The sequence below is a fragment of the Nilaparvata lugens genome, chromosome 2 (genome assembly GCF_014356525.2).
Source record: "Nilaparvata lugens isolate BPH chromosome 2, ASM1435652v1, whole genome shotgun sequence".
Classification (NCBI taxonomy): Eukaryota; Metazoa; Arthropoda; class Insecta; order Hemiptera; family Delphacidae; genus Nilaparvata; species Nilaparvata lugens.
The window spans coordinates 75307387-75329597 of record NC_052505.1 but is presented as its reverse complement, the minus strand read 5'-3'; the positions used below and the strand labels follow the sequence as shown (position 1 = coordinate 75329597).

The 22211-nt window shown below is 35.0% G+C and overlaps 1 protein-coding gene and 1 pseudogene across 1 annotated transcript in view; both read right to left on the bottom strand.

Annotated features, from left to right (window-relative positions):
• LOC111054122 (Down syndrome cell adhesion molecule-like protein Dscam2) overlaps positions 1-22211 on the bottom strand; it is a 204423-nt gene that overhangs the window by 146148 nt on the left and 36064 nt on the right. The window contains exon 2 of the mRNA XM_039420188.1: positions 19410-19449. Within this exon, the coding sequence (XP_039276122.1) occupies positions 19410-19449 (40 nt within the window). The remainder of the gene's footprint in view (positions 1-19409; positions 19450-22211) is intronic.
• On the bottom strand, positions 11158-11307 carry LOC120350129 (annotated as a pseudogene).

The following is a 22211-nucleotide window of genomic DNA, read 5'->3' as shown; positions in this document are numbered from 1 at the left end:
ACAGCACCACTGCCGGCGGCCAAGCAGTGTCCCTGGCACCTCACCATTTGGATCCTCAATTGGGTGTTTATTCTTTACTAATGAGGAGGACCACCTTGCCTTTAAAATTGTTCCACTATCCTGACCATTCTGATCATCTAATCTCAGATACCTCCTAGATTGTAGCCCTCTTGCTGGTGCATTATTTAGCTCCTTAGCTATAAATAATGAATCATATGAACTAATGAATCATACTCATCAGCAATCATACTTTATGTGGAGAAGAGAAAGAAGAAGAAACGAACTTATTGATATATAAGTTAGTACACTCCTTCAAAGTAATTCAAACCACGTTATATAGAAGGATATATAAAATATAAAGGTATATTTTCATCTAAATACCGTGATTCAAACGACTAGATTATAATGAAGTCATACTGTATTCAAGATTGAAGATTTTTAGAGAGCCACTGATATTTCAAATTCCATCCAGATTCCAAATTCCCTATTACTGTAACACACTTTATACAAAATTGATTAGAATAGTCATTCTCAAAGAGGAGATAAACCTCCGAGCAAAAATGGACCAAGCCACAATATCAAATACGCCTCATACAACATGAATCGCCACCATCAACAAATGTATAACTGATCTAGAATTCTGACAAAAGTGGTGGTTTTGGAAGTAAGAGGGGGAATGTTGGTGAGGGGGGCGTGGTGAGGGGAATGACCGGCTTCTGAGCAGGGTTTATTCAGAATTGTGAGCTGGATTCGCGGCTTAAAACTCTGGTTTCCATTTGGAACAATGGAAAAGCCCTCATCAAGTTTTTTTTATAATTGGAGTTCTGTATTGATCATACTTCCCAATGGTAGAAACGTTGCCACTGTTTTTTGCCTGAAGCATCGACGATCATGCAGATGCATAACACATTTCAACATATTTATACGATTTACTCATGGGGAGTGGATAAGAGGTGCTAGAGATCATTCGGATTAACATTATGTATCATAATGAGTTTGGTTCATGAACAGAAAACCAATTTTATGAAAAAGTGTTGTCTTAATTCAATGTTCAGTACTTGTACAAGATTGTTATGAACCTAGAAGTTATAAACTCGACAACTACTCATACCCTCCACCCTCTTAATAACTTGAAACTCCAAGAACGGAAGGTGAAACAGCGCTCAAGGTTTGAATATTTCATTCAACATTATATCTCAGAAATTGTTGTTCAAATTGTTCACTGAACTCACAGAAAGAATGCTTGACAAAGAAAGATTGTATTGAACCCCGTAGTCATTAAGTTGAGTACAGAACGTGGAGAAGAAAGGTGAACAAGAGTGAGAAGCTTTATGAAAGATTGGGATGCTGAAAAAGGAGGAATAATGTTGGGGGGAGGAAGAAGAATGATGAATCAAATGAAGTACCAGGAGTTGTGGCACATGATAAAGGATGAAGGAAAGACAGGGTGAAGTTTGATAAAAATTTAAAGGAGATGGAAAGTAAAGGGAATAAGAATATGATGATGGATAAAGAAACAGGAATGAGGAAAGGATAATGGTGAGAAAGAATGGAATGGAAAGAAACGGAAGGATTGAGGAGAGAGTGAGAATCTAATAAAGCCAGCTGTTACGCGCGGTACAGTTGAAGAATGATGAGGTGAAGGTAAGGAAGGAGGAGGAGGAGTGTCCTGGTCCAGATTGTATTGCCCGACCCACATTGCTTGCATAGCTTTCGCCAGCAAAGAGAGGGTCAGTATGACTGGGGGGTGGTAAATGCAGGGGAGACAGGGGAGGACTCACCACCAGCTTATTACCTAGCATGCCACAGGCTCCTGCTCCAGGCCTAATAACCCATGCAAATTAAACTCTCCGACTTTTTCCTACCGACACCCCCGAAAACCGCTCAAGCCCTGTTACAACTCTCGTCAAAGAATTCTGTTCCATTTTTCAGAGGGCCTTGTATTTTACAAGGTGAGGAAATGAATATCCGCCAGTCATGAATAAATGAAACGGACGGCCAGAAGAAGGAAGGAATTATTTCATCCACAAACAAAGCAGTGGAAAACTCGCTCGCTTTCCTTTTGTTATCTGCCCGGAAAAGTTTCAAGAAAGGGGAGGTCGACGACTATTACGAAACATTTTTCAAGCCTCCGCTTGATCAGAGTAACAATGAACAGAATCGCTCTTGATGTAATTATGCATTTTATTGGATTCTTTGATAACTTTCAGTTATCATAAAATCATTCCCATTCCTCAATACGAATACACACACATTGACATTTGACTTACGATTTTTTACCGTCCTTATGAATTCTAATAGATAAAACCTAACTTGACAAACAGATGATGTGTTCATGTGTTTGCTTAGTTCCGTTTAATCTGGTAGCATCTATAAGGACGGCCAAAAATCGACCTTCTAAAATTCGATGTGTATGTAACCGGCTCTAGCAGAAAAATATATTTATAAACACTAATCTCAAAGTATTATAATACCATTTCAAAATCAAGATGTTCTTCAATCTTGTTCTGAAACGTGTTGAGAAAAGGTAGCTGGTTCACAGATTCTCTGGAGAAACATTAATAAACTACGAGCGACAAAAAACGCAAAAACGTTCATGGTCTCCTAGTTTTAGATGAGTTTACTGCAAGCGAACCTCTCTCACAGATTGATCCTCTTATATTTTTGAAACTCCAAGCTCACAAATCGAAATCGAAGCTCATCATACAGAAAACATTCAATCATAAGCATTCTGTTAATCTCACTTACCGTTTTCCTCTTTTTAGGTTAACTATTTATTTTGTTTTTAGGTTAATAGACGATATTGTTTTCTATGTCTTTTTGTCATTATTTGTAATGACATTTCTATTTCTATCTCTATTTCTAATGTCATTTTGTTCCAATGTCTGCAACTCACTGCCTTTTGTATCGCAGTTGAGAATTCATGGCCGCTTGTAGTTTCGTTTTTGTCTCAATTTTGTCTTTTAGATATTCTTATAGATAAATAATCCATATTCACTTTTTGTAATCATTTTCAATTATATTTTACAAATAGATTGTCTCTCATTATATTAGTGTGATCGTCAGTTATGTGTTGACAGTATTTTGAGTCACGTAGTCATTTCCTTTTTTGGTTCCGAGCCTAACGTTACTTCGTTCTTCCGTTTTGTTCCTGTCTCTTGTGCACTAACCACGAAGTCCCAAATGTTTCTTCGAAACTTCAAGTATTTCTATGAAGTATGGTCACTGTTACCATTGATTTCGACAAATCAATCTGCGCTATACATCTCGCTGTTCACCGTTTCAAAATTGATTCACTAGTTTTTGTTTTATCCCCATTCCAAGTTTTCATGTGCGTCACAACCTTGCAGTGTACATGAAACTTTTCTTCAGTGTTGAAACCTCTTCATTCATTCAGTGTTCAATTCAAATTCATCTTATGTTTTGGATCTCGCATCTAGCTTACAATTTTGGATTTTTTGCAATGTTACTCATTGAAAAACCGATTTCTTCTTTCACATCGTCTTGTATCTGGTAACGCTACTATATTTAGCATTTTTGATATTCTCACATCACGTCAACTGTAGCAAGATATCCACTTTGGTTATAGATCTTGTGCTATCTCTTCTAAATTGGATATTTTGAGTTTAAAGTACATTTGCTCTACTTGACTTGTCAAGTAGCTACTATGGCTAGTGGCTACTACCAGACTTGTCTTAATTTATCAGTGAATCTTATATTCAATATTAACTCAATATTCAGTGAATCTTTTCAATTGAGTGTTTTCCACTAATTTTAAAGCTTTCATCTTCCATTGGTGATTGTATCCTTTTGATTTCAAAATTGACAATAATTAGTAACCTTCATTTTGAATAATCGTTATTTGTTTTTCGATCATTTAATCCCATATTAATGTATTTTCATTTCGATTTCTAAAAGTTTAAATAGTCTCAAACTCATTCAATTATTTTGGTTATCTATAAAGTACCCATTTAATCTCATGATTTCAAACTCATATTGTTTTATTGTAAATCAATCTTTAAATATTTCAAAGTATTGAAAGTGTTTAAACATCACTCCTTTATCTTGTCATTATTTAAATTCAAGCAAGCAATTGGAACCATTCTTTGTTTGTATTCCACTAATATTGTATTTTTATTTAGTTCCCTTTGCGTCAGTTCAGTCTCTTGATTCTTGCACCTTTGCAGATCTTGTCTTTTGTATCGATTATTAGCTTGCTGGCAGTATCAGAAGAGATTATTAAACATCGAACAACACTTTGTAGATGTATTGTCTCAACTTGAAACTACATTGACAGCGTCCGCGCGTCATGGCTACCATGTTGCTTGGCAGAATAATCACTCTTGGGATATTCAATATCCGGTATAAGACAGAGTTCACTGCTAAGTCTCTCAGGATCGAAACTCGATGTCAAAAGATGCTAAGCGAGACAACCTTTGCCCTGCACTAGACAGTGGACAATAATATTTCGATAGCCATTAAATACACTACACTATTTGAGGTCTAATGAGCTGAAATATGTCATGCAATAATGGAATATGGGAGGAGTGCCTTGATTTTATTTCCGTAATTCATATTTCAATAATACAGTTCTCCACTTAACACATGACTGATTGACCGATGACGAAATTTATGTCTATAGTGAGATTCGCGTTATAAGGTCAGTGAAAATGATAGGACTAAGGAACTGCTAATTCAAATTTAAATTCAAATTATCTTCATTCACAAAAAAAGTAATACAGCAGCAGAAACATTAGATAAATAGTGAATATTCCCCACAAAGACAACAAGTCTGGGTGTGGGGAATGAGCACCGTGAACTGCGTTATAACAACCTGACAGTTGAAGATTTACAATAAAAAAAACAATAGAATAAGTAAAGTAGAGTAAATAAATAATAAAGCATCTTTAGAGGATGTGGAGAGCACTTAATGTTGTTGTACCCAAATTTCTGTAGTTTAAAAAAATTCTCTGTTACCACCTCTACACCGTTACGCCTTCTATAGAAGATAGTGAGTCCTCTATTGAGCATGTGATTCAAGTTATTCCGGTACATTTGATGTATATTAAATACATCAATTAGTAATATCAATCAATGATTCTTGTTAATGAAAATCAACACTGTCTCGAAAAATAGACACATGAGGAAAATTGTGATTCATACATCAGATAACAGTACTTCATATTAGATGAGCTTTCCATAAAAGTTTGAATGCATATTTTTGCATTAAGCAATTCATCATATTTGAAGAATATAGTATTTCCTTTGTAACAGCATACTCCAAGGATTTAGTAGGCAAGTTAACATTCACCACTTTTCTCCACCTATATTAATCTGAATAATAACAAAAATTAACAGATTCAGCAGGTGAAAGTAAAATGGAAAAGAAATAATACTTCAAATACTATTACTGGTGAGATATTGTGATATCTATCCATGATGGGAAAATTGGGGTTTTGTCAAAAATATCACTTATTTTAAAAGTCATATTCATATATACGTGACAACAACCCAGTGTTTTCATTAGAAATATTACCCTGTGTATAACACTTTTTTTCTCTAAAGAGTCAATTCCTTCACTTCCATTACCCTCCACTTCCCTTCCATTGGAAGAGGAATTATACATATTTTAGAAGCATTCCAGGCAGTAATTAGATTTAATACGTTACTTAACGAATTAAAGTAATCAGAATCAGTAACATTGGAGTAGCCTAATCAATGAATAGATGAGCAGCACTGATGAAATGCTGTCGCATGAAGATGATGAAGATGATATGCGATATGTGATACTGTATCGAATGCTAATGAGATATTACGAGTATGTATATCGAGATGCACATGATTGAGATACACGTTGAGTTAATTTGAAGATAGTTAATTGCACACGAAGTACATTACACGGTACGTAGGATACAGTGCTGAGATGAGTATGGCTGATGGCATTACAAGATCCAACCCAACAAAGTACAATAATGTAGCGCCTTACTGTATAGGTGTATACATGACAACAACTATAAAATCAATTCAGCACTTGATTCTAGTAACAAGAAGGCTGTATGAGTGTGAGATAATATCATCTTCTAAGATTTTCATGAAATTTCTTGATTTCATTACCTTTTTCAAAATGAAATTGTATATTCTATATAAAAATGCTGGACGCAACTTAGATTCAAACTATTCATGTGACTGTAAATACAAATTCATTCAGGTACTACATTATTGAATTTCTCATTTTTTATTCAGTTTTTTGTACTGTATTGGTCAGTTTCACGGTTACTGATGAAATAAACATTATCCTTTATTTGGAGATTATCGATTATTTGAGACAAAAACAAATAGAACTCTTCTTAAGAAACTGGAGAACATCATTGAATAGATGAATCCAGCGCTATCTCCACAATCATCAACTTTTTGTTCCATGAATTATTTTGAACAGTACAATAACTAAACACTTCCAATCCAAACACTTAGTAGCCTAGACAGCCTTGTTTTTTATGTTCGATAAAACATCAGACTGCACGCAATAATATTTACAATATCGAAGTGTTTCACAACAGGAACGTTACAAAATGTTCGGGTCAAGAATTAATAAACAATCAGAATGAATTCACAAATATTATGATATCTATCACTTGAATGGATATAACGATAATAAAAACCTATCACGTAAGCAGAGAGTTGATGCTCACAAAAGTATAATAACTTCCATGAGGGATACACAACAGTAGAAAAAAATAAATGATAAGCCAAAGAGGTAGTTATGGAACGTCATGGGAGTTACGGAAGCTATAGGAGCTAAGTCTACGGAAAAGTAGTAGATCAATTCATGTGAAATGAATATCATCTATCTTTTTGGTTGGGAAATATTTGCTCTCGGTTGAGCTGACTCCACATGGAAAACATATATGCAATCACATGTGAGCTTATTACTTCTTGTTTTCCAGCCTACCTTTTCCTCGTGAGGGAGACACATTGAGTATTACAAGTAGCAGCGTACGGTACGACTAGCCAGTCAGCCAGGGAAAATAGAAAGAGGCGCAACTTCCTGTTTGGTTTTGGAAAGAGAGGGGTGGAGTGAGAGAGCATGAGAAAGTAAAATGAGAAAAATAATCTGAACTGGGAATTGGGGAGCGTCAACTAACGTCGCGACGCTTCAGGATTTAACGCGGCTTGACGTCGCTACTGCAAGCCCGCCAATAGGCTTCACTTCACATCGTTTCTTCTTCTCCCTCCATCTATTTTCACCCGTTTTCTTCTCCATGCCTTCTTCCGTTCGACTAGAAATCTCATTTTCCAAATAACGTTTTCTTTTCCACCCACCACCCTCCCGCCCAACGTCATCACCCCTCGCCCACCTTTCAACTCAATGGTTTGACTTGGAAAGAAGCTGTGGTGTGGAGGAAGGCTAACAGTAGAAGAAGAAAAAGAAGAAGCAGCAGAAAAAGAATAAGAATAAGAAAAGAAGAAGAAGAAAAAGAAGAAGAAGAAGAAGAGAAGAAGAAGAAGAAGAAAAAGAAGAAGAAGAACAAGAAGAGTAGAAGAAAATAAGAGGATGAAAAACAAAGGAGAAAAAAAATAGAAGGCGTGGAAAGCGAAGAAGTAAAAATTTGAGAAGTAGAAGAACTGATCATCAGGTAATAGAACTGGAGTGCAGGAGAAAAGAAAACGAACGAAGGAATTAGAAGAGAGAATGAAAAATGGCGAAGAAGAGTCGAGTAGAAAGATACCGTAGTGAGGGTGAAGTGGAGCTTGAAAGTGTAGTAGCTTTTTGATTACCATCAGCTCGATGAATTCCGTTCTCTTCTTTTCCCGTAAAAACATTATTGTTTTCCTCCAGAAAGGAAGCAGATTATTGTTTTATTGTTTATTGAGATAATTTCCATTAGAGCTCTGGTTTCTGTAGAGTTCCAAAATTAATTATTGATGTTATTCCTTCTCCCTATACCTGTTATCTCTTCCGCAGCCTCATTTCCTCATATTATATTATAATTATTATTCTATACCGTTGAATCTCATTCATCCAGTATGCGGGAGGAATTCGTTATAGAAACCATTTTTTATACTCTTGAAACTAAATATCATTTCATTAGAATATAACTGATGTGTATCTTACAAATCCTATCTTTTCTAACAAATGCGATTGTGTGTACAAGTAAGTGTTAAACTCCAAAAAGAACAAAATATGATAGCTACAGAACCTGCTATCAATCTAAAACATTTCCAAGAGGAAAATGAAAAGCGAGAATTATCATTTCTACGGAAAGAGGATAGAGAATAGAAAATATAAAGACTCGCCGAAATATACTTCAGTGGGGGAATTTAATTTCTTTCTAGAAATGGTTTATAAATATTATTGAGAGTCGTTATTTGTTGCTATTCTACAAGGTGTGAGTTACAAGTTCGTAGCTCTAGAATTATTATTATGATGAGAGTACAATAATTAAGACAAAGCGTGATCAAAATAACTATATCATGAAGAATGACCAAATAATATTGTTTGGAAAGTTACGTGGAACGTGAAATATTAAGGGAGCGGCGAGAAGTTGAATCTTTGTGAGGCAATTGGAAAGCAGCGGTCTGGAGAACAAATTATTATTCGTTTGATAGCGTTGGATGCCTGTTTGCCAGTCTCCGTTCATTTCTGTTTATCTTTCTCATTGCCTGGGCGTTTGTCACGTCTCGATTAAGTTGGAAGTAATTGAGGGAAACTTTGTTGCTCACGCTGCGTGATGGAATTACAAAATCTCATACTTCTAAGAAATACTGAGTTTTGTGGCAGTTTAATTTACTTACCTTCATCAATCGAGATCTCTTGCTACTATCTTCCTCCTCGAAAAGACAAATCTCGAAACTCCAACTTCTTCTGTCACATTTTATGTCATTCATTGTCGGAGTAAATGTTTAGTTTCTTCTTCTGTATCGATATTTTTTCATTTAGTAATTCAACATTTATTAATACTCCACACATATATGTTCAAACATGCACCTTCTTCTATTTGAAGAAATTTAAAATATTTTCAACTTCAACTAACAAAAGTTACATGAAACAATCAAGTGAGAGTAGTGTGAAAATATGTTTATTGAAACCAGTCTGAATATTGAATAATGTGGGAAAAATCGTCCAAACACAGAAGTACCTGATGAAATCTAGAAATATAATAACTATTAACTAGTGTTTTTGAGATAAGTCAGAATTTGTCCTCTTCATCACTGGGATTCCCAAGAGTTCGGGACTTAACTGTGTGGCAAACCTCCTTTGCAACATTAAGTACCTTTTCTTCGTGACGTTGAACATGATATTCAAATAAAATGAATGATCAAGAACTTAAAGTTCTAGTTTTAGTTAATTCAATAGAACTTGATATTCTCAACGGAAATATATCATGCTCATAAAAATTAGCAGAACCAACACAAGAATGTGGAAACATTATCATTATTGGGAACATTTGATTTAACAACATTCCTTATTTATATGTCTTTCGTATCATGCAGCTCTGTGATAGCTCTATGTACATCGTCATTCAATAATAATTGTTTTTCTGTCAAGCTTGTGGAAGGGAATACCATTTTCCATTATTGGTAATGGCTCACCAAAAGCAATATCAAATGTTTCCAATAACAAGCTTCCTATTTTCACCCAAAATACGAATATTACTTTGTAATTCACAACTCTCATTATCGATAAACGATATTTACAGAGTATAATTTGAATGACGATATTGAAACAATCTTCATTACCAATCATAAAATGATCCTCCATCATGACCATTACATCAAAAAATGATCCACTTAGAAAATCCTCCATCGATGAATTCAATCAACATTATAATCATTGTTCCTGTTCTTGACACATCTACTTCCAATGAATTATTCAAGATGAAAATTGCTTTTCTTGAAGTTTGTCATTTGTATTGCTCCCATTTCATTCAGATTTTTCTCATTAATAGCCATGTAACCCTGATACATTCTATATCTGTGCCCGATGAAACGTTTTTATTACATTAATCATGTTCAACTCTGGGCATTTTCGAATCCCACATTCGAGAGATCAAATCAAAACCTGCAAATCCCCTTGTCCAACCACAATGTGATACAGAGGTTCTGAGGATACAGGGGTTCGATTCCGTTATGGAATGATCGGAAATGTGTTTTTCCTAATCAAAGCGCGTCCATGTTACTGACTCATATTAGTCATAGATTCAATTGATATGAAGAATTTGTAAAATTAAATAATAATTCAATTTTCAAGCTTTTTGCAAAGGATTTACCATTTGTTGGTTCCCTGAAATGACGCCAGCATGAAAATACAAAATCTGACCTTTTTCAACCCACCGCAACGTCATTCTATCCATCCTGTTATGAAAACTAGTGCAATATAGTTGACCATTAATAGAAGTGTAAAGGTTTAATAATGACTGTCCTATAGCTTCTCTTTTTCAAATTCGGAGGTTCCTGGGAGCTTCTCATTTTCAAATTGTCAACCATAGCCGGGCCAGCGACATGCACGTCCTTATGATGGGCCCACAAAACATGTACAGCGGGTTGCCTACACGTCGCCGTGTACAATGTAGAGAGCTACAAAACCAGAACTGGTTTCTACTTTATACTACTATATAAAATTTACTTCTACTTCTACTTTATAAATATTTTTATACCCTTAAACTTCAAACCTCATAATTCATACTCTATACTTTATTGTGTTTCTAATAGCGTTTACTATATTATATTTCAATAATCGCGTTATTGGCCAAAACTAGTCATGACTTTATGTATTTGTAATATTCATTGTTATCATTTTTTCGATCACATGGATCTGTTCATTTATTGTTTCTGTTACCTCATTTTGAATGAATATTTTTGCTTGTTCCTCACCAAGATTTCAGTAGATCTAAGAGTACCTATTATTATGATACGAGTAACCTATGTTTATTCTATTTTATGTCAATTTTTACATAAATTTGGATGATTAGAATGAGCAGCCTCATTAACATTTTTAAAGTAGTCTATGTTAAATTCATTTTTTCAAACATACAGCTTAAGATATGCATACTTATGTACATCTGTACACACAGACATCTACATCTTATGTAGTCTAGATATACGTATGCATACATCAGATACTTACTTTATGATGAACTAGCAGGTAACCCGCGTTCTGCAAGGGTCCAACTGGAAACTTGACCAGAAAAATTATGCCACATTTTTTGGGGCATTTGTGGGGGTCAACCAAGTCGCAGTGCAATGACAAGGCCTCGCCCTGGGGGAACCGCCTTCTTGATCACGGTAACCCCCACGCCAGGTAAGTAAGATCTTGGAAAATTTGAAATAGTCTATAAGTCTTATAGTCTATAGCCTATAAGTCTTCGGTAAATTGGGAATATATGCATAATTTCAAGTTAACCAGTTCAGTAGTTCAGACGTGATGATGCGTCATTCGTGAATCCCCTATCCCGTGTATAAGCCAATAATTTTCTTTATAACAGTATAGATCAAAAACGTTACTCGAACAATATGAGTAGAATTTGAGATCATTGTATCATTGAATGATGAATGATGTATGATTTTTGTCATGTAATGAGTACTTATTCACATACCATTCCAAATGTCCATTAATTTGTCTTGAATGAATCAGTGCAAAGTCGCTTCTTAATCCTTCTCATTACCAAATTTATTCACTAAGTATGAATCTGTATCTTAGTTTTTCAAAGCTAAAGTCGTTTTACCTGGTTTCAAGGTTTTTAAAACCATTTAAAGGTTTATCTAAGTTCACCGGAGTTTACCTGAAGTAGACCTTCTACAGACAACTTCAACAATATATTATTTAACATGAAAAAGTAATTCAAATAAATCAATATTTCTAGGACTGAAATAATTGTATGTTGTTCTAGCAACACATTCTCAATCGGATTCTCATTCTCTGATCGAAGAGGCTTGAAATCTCATCAAACTTTTTCTGGTGTAAATAAAGCCTTAACGCAGTTTTAATCTCATTGAGACGGTAGTTACTGATGTATTTATACAGCTACAGTGAGCACGTGCATCATATTGATTATCTACTCGAGGCAGTAATGAAATTTCCTGCGGATGACAAGTGAGAATTTGGATTCTATTGTTGTTCGAGAGTGATGAACAATTTACTGATCACTGGAATGTGCACTCCGAGTGAGCTGATACAAAATCCATTCGATTTCAGATTACTTTTCATTTGGAATTCCAAACTTTGTTTTCCCTCTACCGATTTATCGAATGACACTCATTCATCTGTTATCAAATCCATGATTACGGAGTTTTTTCAGATTTTACTAATACTTGATTGGAAAAGAGTATAAACTAGTATGAACCCATTTATTTGGATCGTCGAGTAATAAGTCGAACTGTTCGAATACTCAGAAAATTTTAATGGGAATTGTCAGATAACTAGTCCAATTTAGCAATTGAAATGACTCTCAGAATTATTATAATATGCCATGACAATTGAAATTATCAACTGTCAGTGAATGCAAAATTTAATACGTACTACAATATCTACAAGTGACTGAGATGATATAGTACAATCCATTACATATTAACAACATCAATGTTTTTCATTCAAACAATACTGGAAGTTATAGATGCATCTCACCCTGGGGTATTGATATGCCAGGGAAGAACTCGAGCCATGCCATTAAAACATTGTTCAATTCACAAAGTTCATCAATTTCTGAAGTCTCTCACAAATTGTGTTTCAAAATTGAAGTTTATACAGGTTTTTTGAGATGTGTGATTGAATCTATGGAGTATATTGATATCAAAATGAAACTTAAATTGTTTTAATTATTATCTCACAAATATTTTATCCGGAATACGCAAACATCATCATATCGAACGCAAAACAATTTGAATTCAGATTGACCATGTATGGCAACCATCCTTGAAAATGGGAAACATGCATCAACATGATTACTCGTACTCAATCCAATGTGCATCAATTATTAAATGCTTGTTGATTAGGTTAAGCCATGCACTGTCCACCTGAAATCTGATTGCTATGTAGATTAAGTTGAACTGGACCGCATTCAATTACTGAGTCAGATGCAAGTTGCTGTGAACACAAATGCCAGTTTGCAATACTGGGCGTGAGCACTGTCCTGGAAGATGACGATATGCATGCATTTGTTTCAAATTAATGAAAATTTCGGCCTGCTGCATTGATGCTTCGTTTCAGTTCATTTCCGTTCATTTCATCACATCTCATCAAAAACAATCATTATGGATAGAACCACCAATGCGCAGGATGAACAAATCATTGCTTGATAGAAGGGTTACGTGAAAACCTCCAAGAGTCAGAAACAGTAGCCTACCAATAAGAGTTGAAATTTTCAACTTGGAAACACTGCGCAATATAATACCATATTTACGGCAATCTGATGAAAATTTATATGTATATTTTTGCTCTTTTGTTCATGCTATATTTTTTCTTCGGACTATACGAATTCAGATAAGAAGTATTCCTCGTAAGAGCTTACGGATTCCTTCCAATAATTATTGATAATAGAGAATACTCATTTTGGGAATGGATACAATAATTTTTTCAGATTAATTGATTTTCAAGCATTTCTATCATTCTTGTTACATTCTCCGTGTGAAGTTCCTATGCAACAAATCGGTTCATAGAGGATATTTTGTTCAAACTGTTCTCACAAAATAATTCTTTCGTAAGCAAATTCAAATTTTATTTATTCAAACTAACAATATTCACAATCAGAAGTAATAAGAAAACAAAAACACACAACTAAGTAAGATGAAAAATAATGAATAAAAATTGATAAAATGAATACTGGTATGGATTATTAGAAAAAAATCATGAATTTCCATTCAATTATATCTTCAACGATTCATTTCGAACAACACATTACCTAGAGAGACAGTATAGAGAGACTGTATATTGTCCTGTTCCCGGGACGGACAAAAACTCGATCATTACGAATTGTAAAAACGTTATTGAAGGACACAGGTCGTTTAGGAGAAAGAATTCAAAAAGGGGAATGAAAACTTGATATTTTTTGCGCTAGTTTCTGGCAAAGAGCACGTCTATTAAAAGAACGGTCCATTCGGATGATAGGAATATCGAAACGCTGCGAATGCTGAACAATCAGCAGAAACGGACAAACCAAATGCAGACTGGGAGCTCGTATCAAACTCATTCGTTGTTGGTGCATTTATATGAGGGATTAAATCGCAGCCCGGCCATCGCTGGTGTCTCTGAATTCCAGCTTATCACCCACCACACCGGCCTAATACTGCGCCATATAATATACCTGCTCTCTATCCCAACCCACTGCCTATACCTAATCTCTCTCCTATACCTTCTATTATTAATGCACGCTTTTCGAAATATCGCGAATGGCTCTGATTTCGATTCTGCTGATTTCTCTTCCATTCCAGAAATCGAACTTCCTCTCAATTGTCCCTTTTCCCATTTTCCTTGGTCTCTTTCTCTGCACTCACCTCACTCCTTCTTCAGTGCTCATTCTCGTCTCTCGTTCTCAAAACTCTCTTGAATTGTGATAGAATCATGATAGAATGAGAATTTGCTGAAAGTGATTTCCTCCTCATATATTTCTCCCTTCCACTAAATCCTATACTTTATAATATAGAATTATCTCCACACGTCATATTATATCTACACACAATTCTCCATTCATTAGCTTTTTCTTCTCATAAATTTTATTCTGAACTCACTCATTCTTTACTAGTACTGATTCTTTCCCACTCTTACTAGTCTACTTTCTCACTGTTTACTGTCCTCTCTCACGTCTGTAACTTATCAACCGCTTTCTCTTCTTTCTATGTTTTACTTTTCTCCAATCTTTGAAATATACTGCTGTATATTACTGAAAGTTGATAACCCTGATCTACTTTCAGCCTACTTCATTTTATTAATCAATTATTTGATCTTATCTACCTATATAATTATTTTACTGTATCAATTTTCTGTTTTTTTTTCTCTTTAATATTCATATTGATTAAAACTTTTACAATATTTCCATTAATAAATAAATCCTTAGTTTAAATAACGAAATTAACGTTTTGGTAGAGAGTTAGTGGGGAGGATATTTTTAATATTCTTTCCGAAGAATGGACATTGATATGTCCAAAGCTCCGCCAATTTATGTAGATGCATAACAATATGATTATTATCTATAGTTATTATATTACAAACTGCTTTTTCATATCATATACAGTTCAATAATTATTTTCTTAGTCTATATTATGTAAATTCATCTATAATTTTGCTGTATTGTAAGCTATTGTATATAAGTGTATAAGCCAGTATATATTGTAATCTACATAAATAAAGTACTCAATCAATCAATCAATCAATCAATCTTTGTATTTTATCTCTGTATCTTTCTTCCGTCACTGTGAATAGTCCTTGTTTACCCTGTACTATTAGCATTAGATATTTGATAACTAATCAATATTCTATAAATACACACTTTGGCCTCTTCCTTCCAGTTCCAGGTCTGGCTCCTTCAAGTCCTACATTAACACGTTTTCCTCTCACATCATGCACTTCATCGTATACTATCCTTATCCTACACTATCACTAATTTTCCAACCTCTAATATTGGTTCTCTCTCCTTTTTTGTCTCTGCACTGACGTCTCCCATATTCTTTGCTTAAACAGATTCATCTTTCAGATGATCTCTATATTTTTCATCTGCTTCATTCTATCAAAGTTTCTCTGTTTTCCTTCTCTCGTTCTCCATCTTTCTGCCAGACCCTTCTCTCTCTCTACAATGTCTCTCTCTTTTCTTCTTTCTATCAAAGTTTCTCTGTTTTCCTTTTCTCATTCTCAATATTTCAGCCAGACCCTTCTCTCTCACTACAATGTCTCTCCCTTTCCAAGGCAAGGTTCTTGCCTTTTCTCTCTCTTTTTTTGATATTCATCTTTCTTATTCTTCTCTAGCTCACTCTCTCTTCAAACAGACATCCACACTTCCTTCCATTGAGGCCACCATATCTATATATCCATATATCTATCACGTTCATAACCTATCTCTCTCTCCCGTTTTTCACTATTCGATTTGCTATTTACATACCTTTCCGAGCGGGATTCATTCACGAGTCTGATTTTTCCAATTTCCTCCACCCACACAATCATCATCCCCTCTCAAACGAACGTCAAGAGATAGCGCCAGAGGATTAACTGCACACTGGACTTGGACTACAATCAATTATCATGTGAAAATGATTTCTGGTGTTCGAATGTTTGCTCAGAGAGCTATTGAAAAGATATTTGATCAGTGAACACAATAGGTATCTAAAGCATATATTTGGTACTTCACTAAGGTTGAAAAAATGATGTGATGGATATGAAGAGGTCGAAAGAAAGGTAATGAAATAAAGGTATTAGAAGCATATATTTTGTTAAGATTGAAAAAACTATGTGATGTATATCAAGAGTTAGAAAGAGAAGAATGATTCAAACTGAATGTGAATCAATATTTCAGTCGTGAAGGAGGAAAAAACATCAAAAATCATGGCCAAGGGATAGATTGATATTTAGAGAGAACGTGGTAGCTGACTAACAATAGTCCAGTCAATATAGACATAAAAAAGAGGGTGTGCCTGCAATTTATACTGTAGTTCTGATTTTTTAATATATTATTTGGGTAGATAAGGAAAACCCAGAACCAATTTTTCATGCAAAATTTCCTTGTGGCCACAGGGTGGCCAAAAAACCTCGTATTTTCAGCTCATTTTCCAGTTATCAGCTATTTCTGCCAAATATCGTAATCGGACAGAAAAATTTGCTCTCGACTTTCTTTTAGTTTATAGAATTCTGAATAAAATGTGATCATTCGTAACTCTCCATCTCCAATGAATACTGAGTTATGATTTTTCAAAAATGAATGAAATTTGAAAAACAAATCAATCTTGATGAATTTCAGTTTTTCGATCAACAACATCTTCCGATAGTTACCATTTAGATGTATAATTATTGAAAATCCCTCTGGGCGTATTTTTGTGCTCCATCTGAGATCAGGTAGATCGCTTTATCTCATATAGATTTCCAGGTACACCTGACAACAATGCTCCTTGTATTGTGAAAAACACCTAATTTTCAGCTTCAACCATCAGAAAGAGCGGAAAAGAGTACTTAGGTCTTTTTGATATAATCAGCATATAAACGGCAACAGTGAGCTCCTATTGTTATATTGAAATAGCATTGGCCATAAAGCCCCATGCTGCAAATTTATGTTTGCACGGATGATAGTGTGGGACTTAATTCATGTCTAGACTGATGTCTTATAATGGAATATTATTATTTTTGTTCATGAAAAATGAAAACAATTTCTTTGAAAAGTAGCTTTCTCTAAAAGTCTCACAAGAAGTGATGTGAAAGAAGGGTAGAGATTTATATAGATTTATTATAGATTCTTTGGGTACCAGACCAAGTACCTTTGTGTATTATGTATGAACATACATAGAAATGTTCGTTAAAATAGATATCAGTATGTTGAGTACCATTGTTAGTGTCATTATAATTATGACAGTGACAATCACTATTGAATTAAGAAAACGCTCATGTCTATATTATACGTTTCATAGTTTTTACTGTTATTGTATGAGAGAAGAATATACAGAGTGTTTCCAAACTCCTAACCTATAATCAAGGGCATTAAAAATTATATTTCGGACAGTTTGAAAATCATATTCAGATATGTTTCGAACCCAAGAACAATGCCGTAGAATAATGATTGGTAGGGAATTCGGAAACAGCCTGTATGTATTTATTTATAGCTGCGTACTGACTTACGCGCTGTGCGAGAAACGCGCGTATCTCAAACAAGGATTCATTATGCGAGTTTGCCACGATCCATTGTTGTCGGTGGAAGCTTGGCCATTTTGTTGCACTCGAACCGAAATTGCGCGACCTGCGATCATCTTGCGTTCCGTTTGTGTGTTGCGCAACGCGTAAGTCTGAAATCAGCTCAAGAGAACTGGATCAGCAATATTCAATAGTGAAAGAAAGACTCGCAGCCGCTGCATCGTGCTTAGTCCATCTTTAGCTTTGCCTACCAACTGTCTATCCCAGGGCTCTCCAAAGTACGGCCCGTGGGCCACATCCGGCCCGCGGATAGATTTTGTCCGGCCCGCCGAGTTATTGCAATAGATTTTTTAAAATATATATTTATACACATCTTTGACAACCACTGTGAGATCAGTTTTCTTTTCTTACTAGCCACTCCATTTCTTAATAAGTGTAAAATCAGCTGTAAACAAGCAGCCTTTTGGATCTACCATGGTGTGAGCAGACAGTTTCAAAAATGAAGTATTAATTAAATTCAATTTACTTAATCAAGTAAATTATATCCAAATACAGATCTTCCTTGTCAGATGAACATTTGAAATCAATTTTAATGATCGGAACCACAAAGTTTGATCCTAAATGTGCGGACATTTTTAATGGAAAACAAATGCAATCTTCTCACTGAAAATAAGTATTCTAAGAAAACAAGGATATTGTCTAATTTCACTAAAAAACTTTAAAACAGTACCATGGTTTCACGTTTATGAACGCATCATCAGCTGTACTGAGGAATGAGGAAAAGTGAAACCATGGTACTGTTTTAAAGTTTTTAATAATTTTTTTAGTCAAATTTGACAATATCTTTGTTTTCTTATTATGGAGAGATTTCACAACATCACCATCAATTTACTAATTTTATTAATAAGTATTCTCTTTTAGCTTGGTAACTTTTTGTAAATTTGTGTATTGTCAAGTTGTCTTATTACTATTAAAAAGTTATTACTATTTTATTTAACTTGCTAAATTCATGTACTGTCAAGTTTTTTTATGGCCTTTTCACTTTTTGCTCTTTGACTTTTTGACTTTGTATTAAAATGAAATGAATTGGTTTGTATCTTCCTGTGTTTCAATTAAACCTTCTTAAAACTCCTTATATTATTTTAATAAAAATATAATAATTTTACACCCCCCAAGCCCCCGTCGTGTGTGTCCCCACAAATTAAATTCCATGTACATCCTCTTGGCCATTCCATTGGCCCTCTAAGCCTCCCAAGAATTAACAATGTGGCTATTGGATAAAATAGGTTGGAGACTCCTGGTCTATCCAATGGAATAATTTGTATTTTTTTTAAATCTTAACCCTTCCTCAATCTTGGAGAGAATTAAAGCGGATTCAGTTGTCGTTAAGACACTTTCTCAATATGTATATTACTGATTCACTTATTTCAATGTTGATCACTGGTGAACACCACCATAGTCTATGGAACGCAACAGGTTCTATGTTTTAATCATTGAGTAGGCTAATACACTACCGGTATGGGTGATATAGGTGCACAAAAAAGTGGAAATCAAATAGAGGGAATAATATAATCGATAGAGGCGAACTCACCATGATGGAGTGGAAGACCAAAGAGAAAAAGCAGCAACATCTGAAATGATAAAATTTTTAGATAATTACGCTTGATTTCACAATGAATATTCTGAATTACAAAATTATGATAGTTTCACCTAATCTAATAAGAATAATGTGTACAGCATGAAATAAGAACAGCATATAATGATTAAGCAGTAGATTCTTATTTATCGAATTGTCCCGTGATTTTCTAAAAATAATAGTATATTTCACACCTAGAGCAGAAAATGAGATTTTCCGGCTCGAAATCGGTTTTCAAGTCCGAGGCCGTGAGCCGAGGACTAGAAAAGATTGAGAGCCAGATAAACATTTTTGCCCCGTGGTGCGAACGCTATTTTTCGCCACACACAAAAATAAACAGTTCAATAATAGTTGTTTACTAAGCACTTCCGAAAGCAGAAGTGGAAGGTGATAGCTCTAGCAAATCTGAGGTAATCTGAATATTGGGAAATTGTCCAAGTATTTTAATTTTTTATTCTGATTTGTCTAAATAACCTAAAAGATGATGTTCAATTATGTGGGAGGTTGAGTTTATACTTTTTTTTCTTTCAAATGAAAATAACATGATATTATCATAAATGTTTCAATTATTGAATAATGAACACATATAATGAAAAGTTTTTTGATCAGCTGTTTTTTGATCACCTTTCTTAGTTCCATGTTAGCGGCTGGAAAGGGTACTCTTTCCGGCCTAGACCGGAAAGAAATCTGTTCTGACGTCAGACGAGAGTCATCTGCAAACAATGTCTCTCAGATCTACGTAGGGACTGGAAAACAGCTGCTTTCTGTGCAGTGTGGCGAAAATGGTATTTTCGATCCTGTTGATGATCTCATGAATAGAGAAGAAGATTCAGTATTACAAATTTATTAAATACTCACGATGCTCATTCAGAAATGTTAATCAAATGATAATCAATTTATCTCATTTACACAATCACAACATCAAATAAATTAATGATTGGCAGAGATTCAACAGAATAAACTCAATACTGTTTCATCCCCAATTCTCATAATAAAATAATCTAAATAAGGTTGTAACACTCTTTAATAATCACAAAAAATTGCAGTCCAATATATGATACTAAAAATTGTATCTATGTTTATGAATAGCTCATAGGGTACGACTTATATTCGCTACAGTAATAAGTTCAAATATGAGTGAATACTCCTTAGCCTACTTTATTCAACCAATTTTGTAAGGAATATGATGAAAATCACTCTCTACTATCAAAACATGACATTTTCAATCTCCTAGCATATCACTGAAAAGTCCAGAATGTATTTCTCAACAGTATAGGATGCGCACATGAGGAGTCTAGCTCACCTCATCAATTTTGATCGAGTATCTATCCCTACAGCACATTCAACAATCTACCCGCTCGACATATGGTTTGGCACATTGCATCTAGTGAGCGCTGCTGTGTGCTTTTGACGTGTGCTAAATTGGATCGTGTATCATGACGATGATCATTCTACTGCTGATAATGGTGATGATGATGATAATTGGCTGACTGACTGACTTCAGTTGTCTTTAGTTGGCGTGTTTACAGAAGCTTCTTCAGCTATAAGAACAATTGATTGATTGATTAATTAGGAGGATAATGTTGCGACGTGAGAGAGAAGGTCTGTAGAAGGACAAGATGTAATATGAGGAAATAGAGGGAGTGAGAGTCATGACATAAGTATTTAATGAGGAACGATATTACAATGTGCGTAGGTAGAGATAAGCTTCTTTTCACTAGAGATGGCGGAGAGGTATTGACGAGTGGGCTCTGCTCCTCCAATGATCACTGATCCTCCTCAGTGGCTCAGAGATCATTTCAGTGGCAACGGGAGAAAAAGTGGGAAAAGCAAACATTGGGCAACCTATCAATCAAGCGTTCAAGTAGTCTGCCTTCAAAGTGATCGATTGTCTAGGCGGCTCGTTAAAGCTAGCAAGCAGCAACAGCATCAGCAGTAAATGCCCATTTATCATGACTTGCTACTATACTGCTGCCGCCAGTATGCTGCGTTGCGCCTGGGATTAATGCATTGGCGTATACTGTTGCCTTGCCTCACAACAGGCATGCCTCTCCTCTTACCTCATCTCATATCAACAATAACAATCAGTGAGTTATTGAACGCAATGCAATGGGTGTACAATTAATGCAGTAGCGTATAATATGCTGTCCTAGCGATAGCGTTATACCTCCCAACACAACATGATGACATCTCAGTACCTTCTCTTGATTATTACAGGACATCTCCAGGTAATAGAATAAAACAGACAAACAAACTACAACATAATACATTAACACCTACGCTCAAACATCAATTCAACAAACAGTTCAGTAAGTTCTAGTGAGTTTTTTCATTATTTGGAATAATTAGAATTCGAGACTCATGTAGATTTTATCGGATTGCTTGTTACTGGGGTTGACTATCCAAATGGTCGGTCATTTTCCATGGCTAACCTTTGTGTAGAAACTTAGTGAAAAGAAGGCGGTGGAGGCGTGAACGGAGGTTCGAGATGTTGCTCCTATCACTTAGAAAAATACATAATTTATCGATTTTTTGACGTTTTGTATGCTATAAAGTCATTTAACCTGAAATTACCATCATTGTGTACGTTCTGGGAACAGTAAATTGTTCCAGTTCCAATCGTAATTGTTCCATCACGTTCCCATGGAGCACCACTTCAGATCTTCGGTTCAAGTTTTTGGCGAGCACATTTGAAATTGATTTCCACCAAAAAGTGTCGTAAGTTATATATATAAAAGACAATAGATTTAGGAACTG